Source organism: Phyllosticta citribraziliensis, assembly GCF_038025025.1.
Source record: "Phyllosticta citribraziliensis strain CPC 17464 chromosome Unknown J3D65scaffold_13, whole genome shotgun sequence".
NCBI classification, from domain to species: Eukaryota; Fungi; Ascomycota; class Dothideomycetes; order Botryosphaeriales; family Phyllostictaceae; genus Phyllosticta; species Phyllosticta citribraziliensis.
Genome location: NW_027117350.1, coordinates 88,233 through 105,838, shown reverse-complemented (window position 1 = coordinate 105,838; position 17,606 = coordinate 88,233). Strand labels below are relative to the sequence as shown.

The window sequence follows — 17,606 nt, the reverse complement described above, 5'->3', positions numbered from 1 at the left end:
GCGTGGGTTCGACGTCGGATTTCCGCTGCGCCAAAGGCATCCCTACCGCCCCCTGAAGCAAAGATGCTCCGGTCAACCGCCGCGGGTCGACGCCTACGGAGGCAGCCTTACTCTGCCCAGTCCAAGGCCCAGACTCGACAGTTGGCACGGGAGGACCCGCCCAGGTTTGCAAACGTCGCTCATCGGCTCGCGTCACGGTGGAGAAGGTGGCGCTCCGGTAAGCGGCGGTGCCGACAGCCACACCACCGGCCATGCGCCGGCGACAGTGCCTGGTCAAGGCACCTCCGGCGCTCGTGTCTCCTTGTCGCGCGACTCCTTTTCCACCCTTTTTCCAGCGCATGCGTTCGCCTTTTACGAGATTGGTCCCCATTTTTCCCAGCAGGGCCCCCTGCTTGCTTGCAGTTGACAGCCGCCGTTGACCATGGCTCAACCAGCCAGCTTCTATTTATTCAAAAGCCATGGACCAATGTATCCAGGCCTCCACACTCTCCAGTCAACAGTCGTTTGCACCATCCCACCATAGTCCTTCTTTTCGATAGTAATCCACGGTCTTTACCACAATACCATCATTCGACATTCGACATGAAGTCCGTTCAGGCCGCCGCCCTCATTGCGGGAGCGCTTCCCTTCGCCGCCGCCGCCAACGCGAGGGGCTTCAACATGGCCGCGCAGAAGCCCGACGGAAGCTGCAAGACCCAAGCCGACTGGGCATATAACTTCAAGAACATGAAGTCCCTTGGCGACTTTACCGACGTGCGCGTCTACGCATCCAGCGACTGCAACACGCTGGCGCTTGCTGTGCCGCCCGCAGTTGACCAAGGCATCAAGCTCCTGGTTGGCGTTTGGACCGAGGACGAGGCTCACTTCCAGGCCGAGAAGGACGCCCTCGAGGCGGCCATGGCGGCGCACGGCATCAACTGGATCTCCGGAATTTCAGTCGGCAGCGAGGATCTCTACCGGGGTGACGCCAATGCCGACACTCTTGCCCAAAAGGTTTACGATGTTCGCGGCATGGTGAGCCAGGACAAGTACGGCGGCTCGAACATCCCCATTGGTCACGTCGACACCTACAACGCCTGGAACGCTTCCGCCGCGGCACTGTTCAAGGCCGTCGACTTTGTCGGCATGGACGCCTACCCCTATTGGCAGAGCGTCGACGTCTCCAAGGGCAAGGAGACTTTCCAGCAAGCCCTCACCGACACTCAAAACAACATCAACACCTACAACTCGGCTGCCAAGCTCTGGATCACCGAAACCGGCTGGCCCACTGCTGGGCCCGACTACGGTGCCAGCAAGGCCACCGTCGCCAACGGCAAGACCTTCTGGGACGACGTCTTCTGCGGCATCAGTCCCGACTACCCTACCTGGTGGTACATCAACCGCGACTACTACGTTGCTCCGGCTTCGCAGGCTTTTGGCGTTCTCGATGAGAACTTCAACCCCCTTTTCGACCTCACTTGCCCGTAAATCAGACGTTTCGTTGCAAGGAGTTTTGGGGATCAGGGGCATCCAGGCACATGCATAGACTCGAGCTTTCAATAGAGACTATAATCGGTAATGGACGACGACACGGACTTGCATTATAGCTGTATCAATGAACCCTTTCGCGCCTAAACCTGTCGCTCATGGCCTTGCTGCATATCGTTCTAGCGTGACTGTCTCGATTGGGGAATCAGCTGTGTAGTCTTGCTCGTAGGTCGACTTGATCCGTTGTTTCGGCTTTCTTCATGACATCTTTGGTTCGCGAACGAAATCTTGGGTTCCCTTGCTGTAATGCGTGCATCCTGACTGGCAACCCCTGCAATTCACATAATTTCAAGGTGACTTGGGCGGGGAACGGACGATGTGCCCTCCTTTGTGTCCACTGATCCCTTCAACCCGCATTCGCCTTCTTCGCAGGTCAAGCTGCGCTCTTGAACACGGCATTTCGACAACATTGCTGTCATTTTCAAAAACAAAATGGCATCCAACGCCCTCAGCAACCGAAAGTGCTTCTCATAGACCACATCCAGGGGTACTGGATCCCAAAAAGGGACCGCAAAAAGAGAAGCAGCGACCCGGGATCGAACCGGGGACCTCGGGATGGGATGCTGTCTCACAGAAACTGCAATCCTACACTCTACCACTGAGCTACCGCTGCTATATGAAAGGGGCGGGGAGATAAGGGGGTTATGATCCAGTAATGATCCCGGGACTCGTACCCAGGAATGGAACCAAACCCAGACGCGGACGCATCTTGTTAGTTGCGGAAGAATGAGACAAGGCGCATACGGTGCGCCAAAATGCAACAGATACCAAGAGTCTTTTTGAGTCGACAAAGTTTGAGTGGTAGGTGTGAATAAAGGAAATTTCTGATAAGTCCCCGCGGCCATCTCTGAGCGCTCGGCCGAGGAGGAAATGGGAAAACAAAGAAAAACGCGGAAAGCATTTGTCGGAAGGTTGCAAACCTGGGTGAAAAGGAGGTGCAGAGTGTTGAAGTCAACGTTGAGACTGAGCATGCGAGAAACGGCTTGGCGTCGCAGTGGGTGTCAAGAAATGAGTTCCTGATCCTTTCAGCGGTAGTCGATGACAACTCATGGAGAGTACATGTAGTTAGTGTAAAGCAGTGGTAGCGAGCAGCAAGTCCCAAGGCGCACTGCGACAGCAAAAGACGCTCAGCTCCAATCCCTCCCTGGCTGCAGCCGCGGCTTGTGGCGTGGGCGTCGTCAGACGGGTGGCGGTGCACAAGGCAGGGCGTGTAGTGACGTATGCAGAGGCGGAAAACTGACGTGAAGACTTCCATTCATGTCGTCGGTTTGAGGTTTGACGGTCAGCATTCTGTAACGGCTACGGCTGAGGACTTGGGTACAGTGGCAGCTTAGGCACGCTTAGTCAGGCAAGGATGCTCCCCGTCGTCCACCGCTGCGAGGCCTCCGGCTCGACGCAAGGTCAATCCATGGTGACAGCGACACCCGCCCTTTGCTTCACTCCCTCGCCCTCGCCCACGTCGTCGTCCCTCTCCACCTGATGACTCCCTCTCTCTCTCGCTTCGTCAGAGTGCGTCCACGCGACAACTCCTTCGATCCTCGTCAACGCTAGCTCCTATATCCCCAGACTCGACTCTGACCTCCGCCCATGCTCCCTTACGATCATGACTGCGACGACTGTGTCCCGGACTACTTGCGCCGCTCAATGTCGACCATCGTCTTCTCCTGCTTGCCATTCTTGGCCACGTTCGTAGCTGTCGCCGTCGCCGTCCAGCACCGCATCTTTCCTCTTCTCTCCCGCACCCCACATTCCAAGCTTCAACATGAATCGTTGGGATCGCCAACCTCCCAGGTGTCCTTCCGCGATTCGCTACGGAAGAAGTGGACGAGACTCGCTCTGCCGTGCGTCCCAAGGCTCGCCGGCCTCGTCTTCTCGTCCAACATCGCCCTCAGCGCAGTGCTGGTCGAGCTCCTCCTCTGCGAAATCTCGGGCTCCGTGAACCCTGTCGCCCGCGGCGTTGCTCTGCGCGTGACGCTTTCGCTGCTCCTGCTTCTCCTCATTGTCGTCACGCCTGCTCTGGAAATCCATTCGGTCATTTCTGCTGGAGGATGGAAGTTTACCGACTCGGCCAAGAGCAAGATACGCGTTGCGTGGCTCCTAGAAGGCATTGGGCTGGCTCTATGGCTGCTGTGCTTTTGGGGTGTTGGGGAAGTCCTGCTTGGAAACTATCTGCATGAAAAGAGCTATACGGACAAACACAGTTTCAGCGAAGGCTGTCTCGAACGTATCGGTGTGATTGGCGTTAGCTTGATGGCTAGCTTGGCTGGGTTCGCCGCCATATCGTCACTCTGGCAAAATTTTGGCATCAAGACTCGCACAGTAGGTTATACTCGGCCAAAGAATAAGGAGCATTTATGCTGATCGAAATTAAGGTGACCGAGGCAGATATTGCTCGTAAACACGCCGGACTCGAAGCGACCCACGACATGCTCCAAGCAAAGCAGAGCCGTTTGCGCGCAGTCCAGCGCAGAATCTCCGACAACCCACCAGAAGGATTCATGTCGCGCATCATTGGGTCGATCCGGACAAACGCCGAGCAACAAGAGCGCAATGGTCTCGAACTTGAAGTTTCTGGATTGCAGACCATGGCTGCTTCATTGTCGACCTCCCTGCTAGCCCTCCAGAATCGCCGACAGGCTCAGCTGCGCTCAAAGACACCCCTTGGCCGCCTTTTGAATTGCTTTTCCTACGGCTTCTCCATCTACTGTCTCTATCGCATCGGCGCCACAACATTGACCACCTTCCATCGGTTTTCGTCCCCGAGCACCACCTTTTCAAACAGCGACCCAGTCAACAACATCCTCGCTCTGCTCGCCAAGCACTGGGACCCTTCCCTGGATCGCGCGGCCTGGTCTCGACAGATCTCCTTCCTTCTCTCTGGCGTCATGCTTCTCGCTTCTTTCAACAGCGTAGTACAGACCTTTTTGATCTTCAGCCGCCTCGCTCCCACAATATTGCAGCACGCGCAGTCCAACATTGCGCTCATCATCTCGCAAATCAGTGCGACGTACGTCATCAGCTCGGCACTTTTGCTGAGGAGCAATCTGCCGCCTGAGTACCGAGGTGTCATCAGCGAGGCGCTCGGAGCTCCACTCGAACCACACTTTGTCGAAAAGTGGTTTGAGGGGTGGTTTCTCGCTGCCGTTATAATATCGTCAATGGTGATTTGGCTCGGAAGAAAAGTTGGTGTAGGAGAGTGGGGAGAAGATGATGATTTCGTCGAGGCAGACGTCGAAATGGGGAAAATGAATTAATAAAACATGGGGTTTCACTCGCCATCGGACGTGGTGCGAGAGGAGCAAAGGTCTTTGGGAGGGCGTTAATGCGGCGTCGTATCGTTGTCTTTTAGAATTAGATCTCTTGGTGGCGTTGATGCTGCTGTTCCTACGGGGTCCAGGAGTAGAGACCTATTTTACAACCACAACAGCTGACGACAGCTTGTATTTAGTAGCAAGAGAGAAAATCCTTAACGGACCTCACGATAAAAGAGCGGATCATCATCATTGAAGCGTCGAGAGCAAAAGAAGCTTCGTGGGATTCTTTTGACAAGCTGTGGATGGAGAAGTAAGTGTGAATTCTGTGCTGGCTACTTTAACCCTGCCTCTCGAGCGCAGTAAGGGGTAGTGCTCGATGCCGAGTATATGCTCCGCGGGCGTAGCTGTGGTGATGAACAACATGTAGCTACCCTAGTTTTCAAGGTCGAGCGGAGGTGTCTTTGAACGGGTGCTCCCTCCCGCGGCCGCTTTGCCGATGAGTTGCGATTCCCCTTGACACTCTAATGAATTGTACTTCACTAGCTGGATGGTCAAGCCAGCGATGCATGCAGAGACACATGGCCACGATTGTAAGTGGAATAGCACGTCATCAGGGGATTTGTCAAGTCGTGAGAGCTGCGCAGTCGCCAAAACCCGCGAGCTTCAGGAGTAGTATTTTGGGTCTGATCCGACTCGTTTGTTTTATTCTGCAGAAGTTTTGGGGCTTTTGGGGGGGCTAGACTCGTCAGACATCGCCTCCATTTCCACATTGGCTTCTTTTTCCTCCTCCGCATGTTCATCTTCATCGCGCGGGGACTCGTTCTCCCGCGACATGCTTTCCGATTCAGCAGGGGAATCCATTGGTGGAATCATCCGAACGCCTCCCTCCTCGTCATCGCCATCGTCGTCGTCATCGCTGGCCTCGCTGTCAACTGGCGTATCTAGGTTTCGTAGTTCCGGACTTTTCAGGACAGGCCCAATGTCTCTCGTGTCATCAGGAGAGTTCTCGCCGCTCAACAGGCCGCTGTTGATACTGTCCGGGGTCTTCGGTGGTAAGTCTTCATCCGGGGGCGGTATGAAGCCAACTGCCTTTGCCACTGCAGCCGCCTCGTCCTCGTTTCCGGCCTGCTGGATCTCGTCCAGCATGAGGCTGTGTCTGTGATCTGTGTCGAGGAGATGCCCGCCCGCTGCCCCACTTTTGTCGAGTAGGTCTCGGTAGCCAGTTCTCGAGGGATCTTGTAGGCGCTTGCGCTTCGTTTTGGCTCTCTTACTTGTCGGACGGACAACGATCACTGGGACGGGAGAGTGTTGCAAACAGTACTTGGATACGGATCCGGGAAGGAGACCTTGGAAACCGCCTAGACTCCGACCTCGAGTGCCCACGATCAATATTGCAGGCTCGTGGAGGTTGATCTGTCTCGACAATCAGATTGGCACGTGGACAGGTCCTTTCGAGCAACTTACCATTTCATCAATGACTTTGTTGACCTTGCCGACGGAAAATTCGAGGACTACGTTGATAGCCTTATTTTCAGTGTTCTTGCTTTGAATCCGCCCCATCAATTTTTCTGCTTCTTCGCGGTATTTGCCATGGTCGACGCTGCTCTCGGCGGCGACCTTGTCATCTTTTTCAACAACTCTCAGACACACAATCTCGTCGCCATCATCCACGAGCTCATCTATGAGCCACTCAAGGGCGTATTCCGAGTAGTCGTTTGAGTCGAGACCACAAAGAAAGGTGCGCGACCGCTTGGTATATTCGTAGTCCTTGTGCTTTCGGATCAAAGTGAAGGAGTTTTCCTCGATGAAATCGGCAGGCCTGTCAAAAGTGTCGAAAGACACGCGCGGTTGGAATACACTGTCAAGCCTGTTAGCTTTGGGCCCCGCCGCACAATCGCAATAGGAGTTCATGGCATGTGCCGTGCAGCCGTGCTGGAACTACTCAAACAGACCAACGTCCTTATGATTGAACAAGCATAGCTGATCGCGACACTTACGGTGGCGGGGGAGGCGACGAAAGGCGACGTCCCGGCTTGACCTTGGGACTGCCACTCCGTTTGGGCAATCCATTGTTTGCCAGAAATTGTATGGACGGGCGGCGGATATCGTGTGCTTCCTGGGCCTTGACGGCTTCTAGCACTGGAGTAGGCTTTGCGCCTTGCGCCGCAGGGGCGGCTGCATGATCGACTGGAGATGATGGCGACGGCGATCTGTCGTCTAGTTGGCCCGGTGTAGGATGCGGCATGTCGACGGCTGAGGTCGCAAAGAGACAGTTGAGCGCTTGCCAGTAGCGCGAGCTTCAGCGGCTCGTGGTGCTGTGGGATAGAGAGGTCGGGGGTCGGAGGACAAGAGAGGCTGCCTGGCACAGATGGAACCAGCGGGACGGGGAGACGGTCACACGCGCTCGTCCAAGCCTGGTCAAGATCGAGCGGGGTGAGAGCGAGGGAATTCGGTGGGTATAAGGCGGATGGTGGGCCGAGTTGCAGACGAGAGTTGGTCGGCGACAGGTTTGCAGCAGCTAGCAGATGGCTGGAGTGTGGAGTTGGGTGGAGGAGTTCCCCATACGGCAACAGAAGAAGGCGTGCGGGCGGGCGGGAGTGGAGGGCTTGGCTGGTGATGCAACCAACCGAACAACCAACGGAACGGGTTCGCCGGGGCGGGGCTACTCCCACCTCGCAGCCGTTCTACGTACATTGCATGTTACTTCGATTGGGTATCAGTCGTTGACCAGAATCCCACTTGAACCATCATGTACGTGGTCGCCGTTCGTCAGGCAGAAAGTCACTATGGCACGCTTCGGTTCTACCTGAACAAGTGGTGCTCAATTGGAACCTTCCCTGTCAATCTAATCAACCCCATACTCTGTTTCTACTCTCTTTTGCTCTATCCTTAACCTCTAAGTCTTCGATTCCAAAACACATAGCTTTCGATACGTCTTGGCCCGCTGTCCCACGCAATGCTCTACGCCTCGAGCGTCTTGAGCTCGCCCTCCTTGACCTTGCCAGCCGAGATCAAACGCTTGACCTCTTCAGTGTAGATTTGCTGAATGTCCTTGGCATCCTTCTTGCCATTCAGCTTGGCAACCACGGCGGCCAACTCTTCATTGTCCAGCTTGGTGATCAAGACATCGGTCTCGTTGAGAACCGCGTCGATCTGGGACGCAGGGGCATCCCCGCCGGCGTGGAAGTAGTTGGCGTCCTTGACAGCGCTTCTGATGACGCGCTTGTTCTTCTTCGCGGCATTCTTTGCAGCCTCCTTGGCCTTCTTGCCCGCCTCTCTCTCAGACTTGGCCGCGGCCTCCTTCTCGGCCTGTTGACGAGCTTCGTCTTCCTTCTTCTTCTGTGCTTCTTCGGCCTGGCGCTTGGCCTCGGCCTCCCTCTCGAAACGCTTCTTGTTCCTCTGTGCGTGCTCCTCCTGGCGGAACTTCTTGATGCGCTCGTCGGTTGCCAGGCAGTCGTCGACTAGCTTCCGGAGGCGGGCAGTGTCCTCAGTCTTCTTCTTCTTGCGAGCGTTGAGGTTCTTCTTTTCAATGTGACGCTTCTGGTCACGGCTTTCCGTGTCGTCGGGCACATCCTCGTCTTGGTATTCAAACGACCTCCAGCTGTCAAAGTTGTACCAGAAGTTGTAGAAGGTTTCCACGTGCTCCTTGCTGCTCTTCTCGTCGCCTAGTTGAGGAACGGGTTGAAGCTTGGAGAAGCGACCCTCTGACTCAAAGACTCTGCCCCATAGTTTGTAGAAGTTGCCCTTTTGAGCTTCCTTCTTAGTGGGCGGCTCGACGTCGGCACCCTCGTCGACCGAGTCGAACTGGCGGCGCTTGATGGGATCGAGCAGGACCTCGGTGGCTTTTTGGATGCACTTGAAGAAGTTGTCGTCTTGGGCCTGGCCAGCAGCAGCCTTCTTGTCGGGGTGGTGGCGGAGGACCTTCTTGCGGTGGGCACGCTTGACCTGGTCCTCAGTGGCCCTCCAACGATACTTGGTGAGGCCAAGGACAGCGTAGTGGTCTTGGTTCTGGGTTGAAGTTAGGAGAGTGCCAGACCATGTTGATTGAACAAAGACTCACCTTCCAGTCCTTGGCATCGCGCTGGAACATGACGGGGTCTTCCGGCTCAGAAATATCGCCATCGTCCTCTTCCTCTACTTTGGTGGCGGCCTTCTCAGCCTGGATGCGGTCATCCTCGGAAAAGGTGCGTTTGTGACGCTTTCTGCGCGCGTGGGCCAGGAAGTGAGGGCCGACAGGCTCGACATTGCGCTGGGTGGCGGCGGCAAGGGTGCCGACGGCCTTGAAGTCCTTGTCGGCAGCCCAGCCTGCAGGGAGGATGGGGAGCGGGAGGTTGATTTGAACGGACGCCATGGTGGACATGTGTGTCTGGAGGTTCGATGAACGAGCGTGGTGGACGGAATAATGTGGTCAGATTTTCTGCCAGTGGTTGCCGCCAACAGAGCCGTCGGACCGAGAGCGGGCCCGTGCCTGAGCGCGCCAAGACGGGGCCGAGATGGGGGCCTGCCGCCGGGATCTACGTCGTTCGAGTTCCAACACCTGCATGCGCGACTCTCCTTCCCACTCAACGGAATGCGCCCAATCTTCGCCCTCGGTCTCTCCTCGTAGACTCTCCTCCCTGACATACAAGGGCTACTACCATGTTCCAGGTACGCTTTCTCTTCTTCTGTCAACTTCTCCCACGCTCCCCGCTTTGTGTCCACTCACCGCGCGTCATGTTAACCGTGACCCAGCGTCTGAAAGGCGCCATAGACTCTCGCATCGCCGAGGAGCAGGCGCGCCAACGCCAGGTCGCAGAACAATCCAGATCCCAGACTCCGGGACGATCGAATTCCATCCGCCGCTCAAACTCTCGCACGCTCTCGCCCGGCAGGCGTCCTGCTCGCCCTCGCACTCCCGACCTTGGAGACAAATCCAACGCCAAAGGCCCAGATCCCGCTGAATTCGACCCGGAGTTCGTCGTTGGCGAGGATGAGTTAAGCCGAAGCACGACTCCAAACCCCGCCGATGAGAAGGACGAGACTGCCCAGGCAGTAGCCCCCACCGAAAATGGAAACGTCGCCATGGGAGAACAAGAGGGCCCCGATGGAAAGCAGGAGGCCGGTGATTCTACGACCGCGGCCGAATTGCCGATGGAAACCCGCATGCGATTGAGGAAGCTGGAGAAGTTGGAGCCCAAGTACTCTGGTATGGCTCCCTACTACCTGAACATTCAGGCGGAACTGACCTAGGAAGAATTGCTACGATCTTACAGAATTGCACATGCCCGAGTGACAGCAATCGAACCTTTTGAGGCTGCTCTAAGAGAGCACACTCCTCTGACGTCTGTCAATGATCCCGGTGCATTAATAGAATATCTGGACCAAATTAAGATCAAGGGCGACATGGTGATGGACGAACTGAAAAGACTATCTGCAGAACGAGACTCCCTCAAGCAGAATTTGGACGATGCAGAGAAACGCGCAGCGCAAGCTCAAGAAGAGATATCCACACTCCGTTCTGGAAGCACCTCAGCACCATCTGAACAAGCTGCTGGGAAAGGCGACGCGGATGCCAAGGATAAAGAAAGCCAGGATCACAGAGACGGTAAGGGTGCCTCGGACGAAACCGAAGAGTTCTTTTCGTATGACAGCGAGCTCCCTCGTATTCAAAAGGAGCTCCACGAAAAGGAAGGCCAGGTCGCCACGCTTCAAACCGAGAATCAAACATTGAAAAAAGAGCTTTCATCAGCCAAAGAATCAGCAGAACAGCTCGTCCAGAGTCTCGAGACTTCAACTCGGGATATGCAATCTCTTCGGGATACAAAAGAACGATTCGAGAAAGACACGGCTGAACAGGCAAGATCAATGGAAACTCGGGTCAATGAGTTGAAGGAGAAACTGGAGCACGCCCACGAGGAGCTAGAAAATGCCGAAAAGGCCCGTGGAACCCTAGAAACCTCCAATGCTGATTTCAAGTCTCGCATCGAGTCTGCTAACAAAGAGCTCGAGGAATTGCGAAAGAGTTCTTCCCTGCGCCCAGATGATCACGCGGAAAGCGAACGTTTGAAAGACCAGTCGGGGGCGCTTGAGCGTGAACTTGCTGACCTACGCAAGTCTCAATCTGAGGCTGAAACCCGAACCGACACTCTGAACAGGCTTGTGGAGACGCTGAAAACTCAGCTCAAGCAGGCCGAGAATGAAAACGCCCGACTTTCAAAAGCTTCTGACAATAAGAACACGTCTGCCAAGACAGAAGAAACGCCAGCCGCAAGCGAGAAGATTCCCGCACCTACCACGGCCAGCACGGGAGCCGCCAAAAAGAAGAACAACAAGAAGAAAAAGAAGGGAGGCAAAGGCGTCGCTGGTGGCGCTGCAGCTACGAGCCAAACGCCAGAGAGATCTAGTACTCCTGCGCCATCTGAATCTACCCTTGTAGCTGCAGCTGACGAGAAAGCCGAAGGAGGGGAAGACTTGGAGACGGCTCTCAGGGAAACACTGGAAGAGACGCAAAAGAGCTTGACAGAGAGGGAGGAAGAGGTCGTGCGGCTGTCCAGCAAACTCAAAGATCAAGAGGCGCTTCAGGAAGAATTAGATGAGTTGAGGCACGAACTTGTTGAAGTCGGCCAGGGTCACGTTGAATCGAAAGAGAAGCTGAAGGAGCTGCAGGCTGAAAAGTCATCTCTGCAAGACACGGTTGAGAAGCTGGAAAAGGAGATTGCGGCACTCAAAACAAGCCATGTTTCGAGCATGTCGTCAGAAAAGGAGCGACAGGCACTGGCAGAGGATTTTGAGAAGTTGAAGAGCAAGGCCGACTCGCTGGAGACCGACCTCAGCGCAGCGCAGCACTTGGCTGCCCAAAGATTCAAGGACCTGTCGGAATTGAGAGAGGTTCTGCAAAAGGCGCAGCCGGAGCTTAATTCACTGCGCAAGGAAGTGAACGAACTGAGATCGACAAAGGAAGAGCTTGGAAACAAGGCGAGCGAAGTGCGGAAGCTGGAGGCAAGAGAGCGGGAGCTGCGCTCTGAAATTACGACGTACAAGTCGGAGATTTCGGCCAAGGACAGTGAGGTCAGAACCCTGTCCGAGAAGTTCAAGCAGGAGCAAAGCAAGAACATGGCACTGGACCAGACGTGTAGCAAGACGCAGAGGGATCTAGAGAGGACAGAAGGCGAGCGCGCCGAGGCTGTCGAGGCACGAGAAAGACAAACCAGGGACATGTCCAGGATCCGAGAGGAGCTGAAGACGTCACAAGCCAACGCCAAGGACCTAGAGCACCAGGTCGAAAAGCTGAATCGCGAAGTTTCAACCTTGCGCGAAGAAATCCAGTTGAAGAGCGCGCAGTACGCAAGCGCGCAGAGCCTGATGAACAGCATGCAAGACCAAACTCAGGAGATTGGCACACAGATGAAAGAGGTGCGGGAAAGATGCGAGAGCCTCGAAGAGGAGCTGGCAGATGCACACAGGCTCCTCAGCGAACGCAGCCGCGAAGGAGAGACGATGAGGCGGCTCCTGGCCGACGTGGAGAGCCGAGCGGAGGCGCGGGTCAAGGAGATGCGGGAGCGCATGGACCTAGCCATTGAAGAGAGAGATCGAGCGGAGGATCAGGCAAACACAATTGGCCGCAGGCGCGCAAGGGAGCTGGAAGACGCCAAGCAAAAGCTGCGAGATGCCGAAAAGTCACTGAGCCGAATACAGGAGGAGAAGGACAAGTTGGCAACGCAAGAACGTGAAGTGAGGAAGCAAAAGGAGGAGCTGGAACGAAAGGCTGCGCATGCCGGGGAAGAGGTTGCCGAAGTCAGGTCGGCCATGAATCAGCTGCGAGATGCGCTAGACGAGGGCGAGAGGCAGACGAGGGAGTTGGAGAGGGAAAAGATGGAGCTACGGCGGTCAGTGGAAGAAGCGCAGACGCGGCTGGAGAAGTTGCAAAAGTCAAGCAAGGTAAGAAATTCGTCAGGCTCGATTGCAGGCATGGCCAGCTAACGAAGAGCAGTCTCTCGCTGAAGAGCTTCGCGGCGCGCAAGCCAAGGCAAAGTCGCCAACGCAGTCGGGAGAGCAGTCTTCGCGGTCGTCAATCGAGTCGGCGGCGCGTGGGAGAGTGTCATCACCGATCATGGCCAAAGGAAGATCGCCCTCGATTGCGACAGAGTCGGGCATGGACGTGGTGTATCTGAAAAACGTGCTGCTGCAGTTCTTGGAGCAGAAGGACAAGAAGCACCAGATGCAGCTGGTGCCGGTGCTGGGGATGCTGCTCAACTTTGACCGCAAGGACGAGCAAAAGTGGATGTCGGTGATTACTGCCAGGTAGCGAGTGTACATGTAGGGAGTGTAATGGGGGTGACGTAAAAGTTTTGAAACACAGACGGAGGGACGTGTCTTGGCCAGCGTCACGCAGCGGAGTAGGCACTGTACGATAGGGAGGTTTGGAGTGTATGTAGTCAGCCAGTGTGGGGGTGAGCAGACTGGACCAGCGGGAGAGGGGAGGTGATGGGTGCTGATGTCATGGCGCGCGAGCCCTGGCCTGGCCCTACTACCGTACCCTGCCCTGCCCTGCCCTGCCCTGCCCTGCCCTGCTAGCTGCGCGGTGCTGAGGTGGTTAGTACACACATGTATGTGTGTGTGTGTATGTATTGCCATGTAACCTGCTGTGACCTGGACGTCAACCTGTCTTGAACCGCTCCCTGGTACCTCTCTTCTTCGTCTTGGTTGCCGCTCAATTGCCCGCAAGCAAGCAAGCCAGCCAGCCAGCCAGCCCGCCTCTCGTACCCTACCGCTGCTCTGCCCGCCACCTCGTCCATTCCACACGGAGACACCACCACCACCACCACCACCAACTCCACCAGCTCCTGTCTGCAACACCTCTTGTCGTTGTCGGTTCCCGGTACCCTTCTTGACAGGCGTGGCGCTACCGCTGCGGACCGTTGGGTTCAGTCGTCGTCGTCGGTTCGTGCCTGCGCACACGCCGGCCGTCGCCCGCGCTCCGATCACCCACTCAGGTCGCCAATCATTACAGGCACAGGCCTGACACCCACGACCACCCAAGGCCCTCTCCGCCAACAATCCCACTCCAAGGCGCCGCATCCATCACCACCTCTTCCTCTTCCGCCGCCGCCGACCCTCCACCGTTACACCACCGCTCGAGTCCCTCTACCTCTCCGCGCTCCTCAAGCCCCTGCCGTCCGTCTTCGCGCCCGTCTTCGACCGCGCCCGAGCTGTTCCATGACCCTCGCCCGACTTGCCTCTACCGCCTCCCGCTCGTCGGTCGCACCCTCCACATCCACGTCGTAACGTCACTGCCCCCACCCCCTCTTCCGCCCCTCCTTTGATGAGTCCACACTCTGCCGACATGAACGGCACCGACATCAAAAAAGCCGCCATCAACAAGGCCAAGGCCGTTGCTCAGGCCGCCAACGGCAACGGAGGCAAGAAGCGGAGGAAGGGAACCGACCTCAAGCCCATCATCACCTCGGAGCAGCAGGCCAAGGATGCCAGTCCTACAAGCTCCAACAACAGCTTCCAGTACAAGTTTGTTTCCCTGCCCTGCGACGCCTGTCGCTTCTTCACCGCTGACCTACCCACCTCTAGCGTTCAAAACACCGCTTCGCCCTTGTCCCACCAAAAAGTTTCACACTCCTCTCAGCTCAGCCGGTCGCCGTCTTCCACCTCGTCGTCCGACGGCGACCCCGCTGAGAATACCGCCGACGAGGAAGACTCTGAAGATTACTGCAAGGGAGGCTACCACCCTGTCCAGATTGGCGAGCAGTACAACAATGGCAAATATACCGTCGTGCGCAAACTCGGCTGGGGCCACTTTTCTACCGTGTGGCTGTCGCGGGACAACACCACGACCAAGCATGTGGCATTGAAGGTTGTGCGCTCGGCTGCTCATTACACCGAGACTGCTTTGGATGAAATCAAGTTGCTCAACAGAGTGGTCGAGGCGAATAAGGACCATCCTGGTAGGAAACATGTCGTCAGTCTTCTCGACTCCTTCAACCACAAGGGGCCCAATGGTATACACGTCTGCATGGTCTTCGAGGTGCTGGGCGAAAATCTCTTGGGTCTCATCAAAAAATGGAATCACCGTGGCATTCCCATGCCGCTCGTCAAGCAAATAACAAAACAAGTCTTGCTCGGCCTCGATTACCTGCATCGCGAATGCGGCATCATCCACACCGACCTCAAGCCGGAAAACGTTCTCATCGAAATCGGCGACGTGGAGCAGATTGTCAAGACCTACGTAAACGAAGAATCCAAGAAGAAGGAAGAAAAGGACGATAACAGGAACGGACGCCGGAGAAGGAGGACGCTCATCACAGGCAGTCAACCTCTGCCGAGTCCACTCAACGCGAGCTTTAGCCAGTCTGAATTGCAATCATTTCCCGGAAGTACTGCAAGCCTGAACAAGATCGTCAATGAGGGCTCAGGTAAGTTCTCCTGTGGTCGGATTCGACATTGTGTCGACAATAAAAGTGAGGCCTCTGACGCACTCGGGTGTAGGCTCGTCATCATCCCCTCCCTCGGGAATGTCGATGTTGGAGACGCTGGGAGTCAAGAAGCAGGAAGAAGAGGACGCGCAAAAGCAGCGGGAGAAGTCAGCGTAAGAGAATCTGTCTGGTGTGTGGCTCGGCTCGTTGATTGACTTTTCTCAGGGAATTGTTGACCAAGGAGGTCTCCGGAATCAGTCTTGACAAGTCAAGCAAGCATTCAAACGAGACATTGAAGGACGATGCTGGCTTTGAGACGATTTCAGTCAAGATTGCAGACCTTGGAAACGCTTGCTGGGTCGGCCACCACTTTACAAACGACATTCAGACTCGGCAATACCGTTCGCCAGAAGTCATCCTTGGCGCGAAATGGGGTGCGAGCACCGATGTGTGGAGCATGGCCGCAATGGTACGTCTAGTCCTAACAAGGGCGCTGTTGGTGACGTTGCTCTAACTTCTCGCAGGTCTTTGAGTTGATCACTGGTGACTATCTATTCGATCCTCAGTCTGGTACCAAGTATGGCAAGGACGATGATCACATTGCGCAAATCATTGAGCTGCTGGGCACCTTCCCCAAGTCGCTCTGCCAGTCTGGCAAGTGGTCTCAAGAAATCTTCAATCGCCGCGGTGAGCTTCGCAACATTCACCGCTTGCGACATTGGGCACTGCCCGATGTACTTCGTGAGAAGTACCACTTCAGCGTGGAGGATTCGAAGAAGATCGCGGATTTCCTACTGCCAATGTTGGAGCTTTTGCCCGCGGAGCGCGCCAACGCTGGTGGCATGAGCAACCACTGCTTCTTGGATGATACGAAGGGCATGGATGACATCAAGCTCGACATCCCCGTGGGTAGCAAAGGCGATGGCATAGAAGGCTGGGCAAGCGAGGTAAAGAAGCAGCGGTAGACGGAGGATTTCAGCGTGCTTTGAACCGTCTTTCCTGCGTTCGTTATCATGAATTAGAGGAGCAAACTCGGTGTCTACGGCTTGGGGCTTGCCATGATATGATTCCTTCTTCGCTTTGTCCTTTGGTGAGAAAAGAAAAATTGGTCTTGAAGAAGACTTGAAGTCGGTCAACACCGATCCGGTTATCGGTCTTCTATGATGATGTATGGAATGAACTCTTTCAATGCTAAGAGCTCCCTTCTTAAGATGCTCTAAAGTAGATATTGTATCTTATAACATCTATATTATATATATTCATTGAACAATATATAAGACAGTTGTTGCGCGCGACGCGCCGCTGGCATTTCATGGTGTTCGGCGTTCGGCGCCTATCGCTCACGTGTATACTAGTCCAATCTAGTTAGCCTAGAAGGAGAAGTGATTTATTTAATTATTTAGTTTGATATCCCTGTTAAGTCTAAGACTATAAGAGATAAGGATAGCTATTCTAGTAGTTCTATATAGCTTATATATTATATATCCTATTAGGTTATAACTATATTAGGAGTGTATATATATATATTATAGTCTTTCTTAGGGATTTTTTAAGTAGTTATAATTAGACATTTTAGGCCTAGCCCTTATAGGAAAATTACTAAACTAGTAATATAAGTAGAAATAAGTAAAAACTAAAGGAGTAAAGGTTTATAAAGAAAAAGGTTAGGTTTAACAGGTAGGAGAGTAAGATATATAGAGATATATATATATATATATATATATATCTATAACTCCTTAACTCCTTAACCCTACTATATAGTAGGTTCTCTTTTAATATACTACTATTTAGTAGCTATATTAGTCTTTTTAATAAAGGCTAAGGTAGCCTTTATATTATACATCTATACATCTTTACTTGGTACCTAGTGTATTTAGGGCAGTAGCCCTAGCATAGGTAGGGGCCCCAGCCTATATAGTTAGCCCCTAGCCCTAGCTAGGGTAGTTAGTCTAATTAAGATATATTTAGCTTATATACCTATCTATAGGATAAGTTATAAAGTAGTAGCTAAAAGTACTATAACCCTACTAATTAATACTATAGTATAAGGAATATATATAAAAGTACCTACCTAGAATATTATAGTATACTAGTACTATAAAGTTACTTCTACTACCCTACCTAAAGGCCCTAGTTTATAATAGTAATATAGATATATAAGGCTAGCCCCTTACTAAGACCCTCCCCTAACTAACTAAAAGACTAGTAGCCTACTATAGGATTAGGATAATATATTACCCTAAACTATAAAATACCCTTCTAATCTTTTACCTAGGGTATTAACTATAAACTACCCCTATATCTACTAGGATTCTACCTTACTACTATAAATCCTACTATACCTAACCATCCTTATAAGGATAATATAATTAGTAACTAGGATATACTACTAGCCTAGGAGCTTAAAGCCTTTATAGACTAT

At 54.0% G+C, this 17,606-nt stretch overlaps 7 protein-coding genes across 7 annotated transcripts; 4 read left to right on the top strand and 3 right to left on the bottom strand.

Moving 5' to 3' along the window:
* Window positions 1-582: 582 nt before the first annotated feature.
* J3D65DRAFT_671540 (glycoside hydrolase superfamily) lies at window positions 583-1,467 on the top strand (the record flags this gene model as incomplete). The annotated part of the gene is made up of 1 exon (XM_066803399.1): window positions 583-1,467. The coding sequence occupies one exon, from the start codon at window positions 583-585 to the stop codon at window positions 1,465-1,467; it is 885 nt and encodes a 294-aa protein (XP_066650647.1).
* A 99-nt stretch (window positions 1,468-1,566) lies between these two features.
* On the bottom strand, window positions 1,567-2,831 carry J3D65DRAFT_638793 (uncharacterized protein). Its single transcript, XM_066801650.1, has one exon. It carries the CDS (start codon window positions 2,496-2,498, stop codon window positions 1,806-1,808), a length of 693 nt encoding a protein of 230 aa, XP_066650646.1. The 5' UTR covers window positions 2,499-2,831; the 3' UTR covers window positions 1,567-1,805.
* J3D65DRAFT_662106 (Abscisic acid G-protein coupled receptor-domain-containing protein) lies at window positions 2,809-5,082 on the top strand. The gene is made up of 2 exons (XM_066802619.1): window positions 2,809-3,846; window positions 3,900-5,082. Exons 1-2 carry the CDS (start codon window positions 3,115-3,117, stop codon window positions 4,779-4,781), a joined length of 1,614 nt encoding a protein of 537 aa, XP_066650645.1. The 5' UTR covers window positions 2,809-3,114; the 3' UTR covers window positions 4,782-5,082.
* Window positions 5,083-5,459: 377 nt separating this feature from the next.
* Window positions 5,460-7,352, bottom strand: J3D65DRAFT_638789 (uncharacterized protein). Its single transcript, XM_066801649.1, has 3 exons — window positions 6,779-7,352; window positions 6,246-6,639; window positions 5,460-6,194 (listed from the first exon to the last, which is right to left on the bottom strand). The coding sequence occupies exons 1-3, from the start codon at window positions 7,024-7,026 to the stop codon at window positions 5,484-5,486; spliced, it is 1,353 nt and encodes a 450-aa protein (XP_066650644.1). The 5' UTR covers window positions 7,027-7,352; the 3' UTR covers window positions 5,460-5,483.
* J3D65DRAFT_596332 (ribosome associated DnaJ chaperone Zuotin) lies at window positions 7,342-9,169 on the bottom strand. Its single transcript, XM_066797837.1, has 2 exons — window positions 8,842-9,169; window positions 7,342-8,789 (listed from the first exon to the last, which is right to left on the bottom strand). The coding sequence occupies exons 1-2, from the start codon at window positions 9,139-9,141 to the stop codon at window positions 7,743-7,745; spliced, it is 1,347 nt and encodes a 448-aa protein (XP_066650643.1). The 5' UTR covers window positions 9,142-9,169; the 3' UTR covers window positions 7,342-7,742.
* A 53-nt stretch (window positions 9,170-9,222) lies between these two features.
* Window positions 9,223-12,987, top strand: J3D65DRAFT_128666 (leucine zipper protein 1). The gene is made up of 5 exons (XM_066793871.1): window positions 9,223-9,428; window positions 9,513-9,966; window positions 10,015-12,418; window positions 12,576-12,698; window positions 12,751-12,987. Exons 1-4 carry the CDS (start codon window positions 9,420-9,422, stop codon window positions 12,589-12,591), a joined length of 2,883 nt encoding a protein of 960 aa, XP_066650642.1. The 5' UTR covers window positions 9,223-9,419; the 3' UTR covers window positions 12,592-12,698; window positions 12,751-12,987.
* A 1,116-nt stretch (window positions 12,988-14,103) lies between these two features.
* Window positions 14,104-16,295, top strand: J3D65DRAFT_686965 (serine/threonine-protein kinase SRPK2; the record flags this gene model as incomplete). Its single annotated transcript, XM_066803836.1, has 5 exons — window positions 14,104-14,282; window positions 14,343-15,199; window positions 15,231-15,357; window positions 15,410-15,653; window positions 15,709-16,295. The coding sequence occupies 5 exons, from the start codon at window positions 14,104-14,106 to the stop codon at window positions 16,147-16,149; spliced, it is 1,848 nt and encodes a 615-aa protein (XP_066650641.1). The 3' UTR covers window positions 16,150-16,295.
* Between the last annotated feature and the right edge of the window lie 1,311 nt (window positions 16,296-17,606).

Bases quoted from the DNA above. Each gene is read 5' to 3' on its own strand.
- J3D65DRAFT_128666 (XM_066793871.1), top strand. The intron at 9,967-10,014 runs GTATGGCTCCCT...TGACCTAGGAAG, and splicing joins GTTGGAGCCCAAGTACTCTG to AATTGCTACGATCTTACAGA.
- J3D65DRAFT_596332 (XM_066797837.1), bottom strand. From the start codon at position 9,141: ATGTCCACCATGGCGTCCGTTCAAATCAACCTCCCGCTCCCCATCCTC. The intron at 8,790-8,841 runs GTGAGTCTTTGT...ACTTCAACCCAG, and splicing joins GCGATGCCAAGGACTGGAAG to AACCAAGACCACTACGCTGT.
- J3D65DRAFT_638793 (XM_066801650.1), bottom strand. From the start codon at position 2,498: ATGCTCAGTCTCAACGTTGACTTCAACACTCTGCACCTCCTTTTCACC.
- J3D65DRAFT_662106 (XM_066802619.1), top strand. From the start codon at position 3,115: ATGCTCCCTTACGATCATGACTGCGACGACTGTGTCCCGGACTACTTG. The intron at 3,847-3,899 runs GTAGGTTATACT...ATCGAAATTAAG, and splicing joins TTGGCATCAAGACTCGCACA to GTGACCGAGGCAGATATTGC.
- J3D65DRAFT_638789 (XM_066801649.1), bottom strand. From the start codon at position 7,026: ATGCCGCATCCTACACCGGGCCAACTAGACGACAGATCGCCGTCGCCA. The intron at 6,640-6,778 runs GTAAGTGTCGCG...CAGGCTTGACAG, and splicing joins TCGTCGCCTCCCCCGCCACC to TGTATTCCAACCGCGCGTGT. The intron at 6,195-6,245 runs GTAAGTTGCTCG...TTGTCGAGACAG, and splicing joins ACAAAGTCATTGATGAAATG to ATCAACCTCCACGAGCCTGC.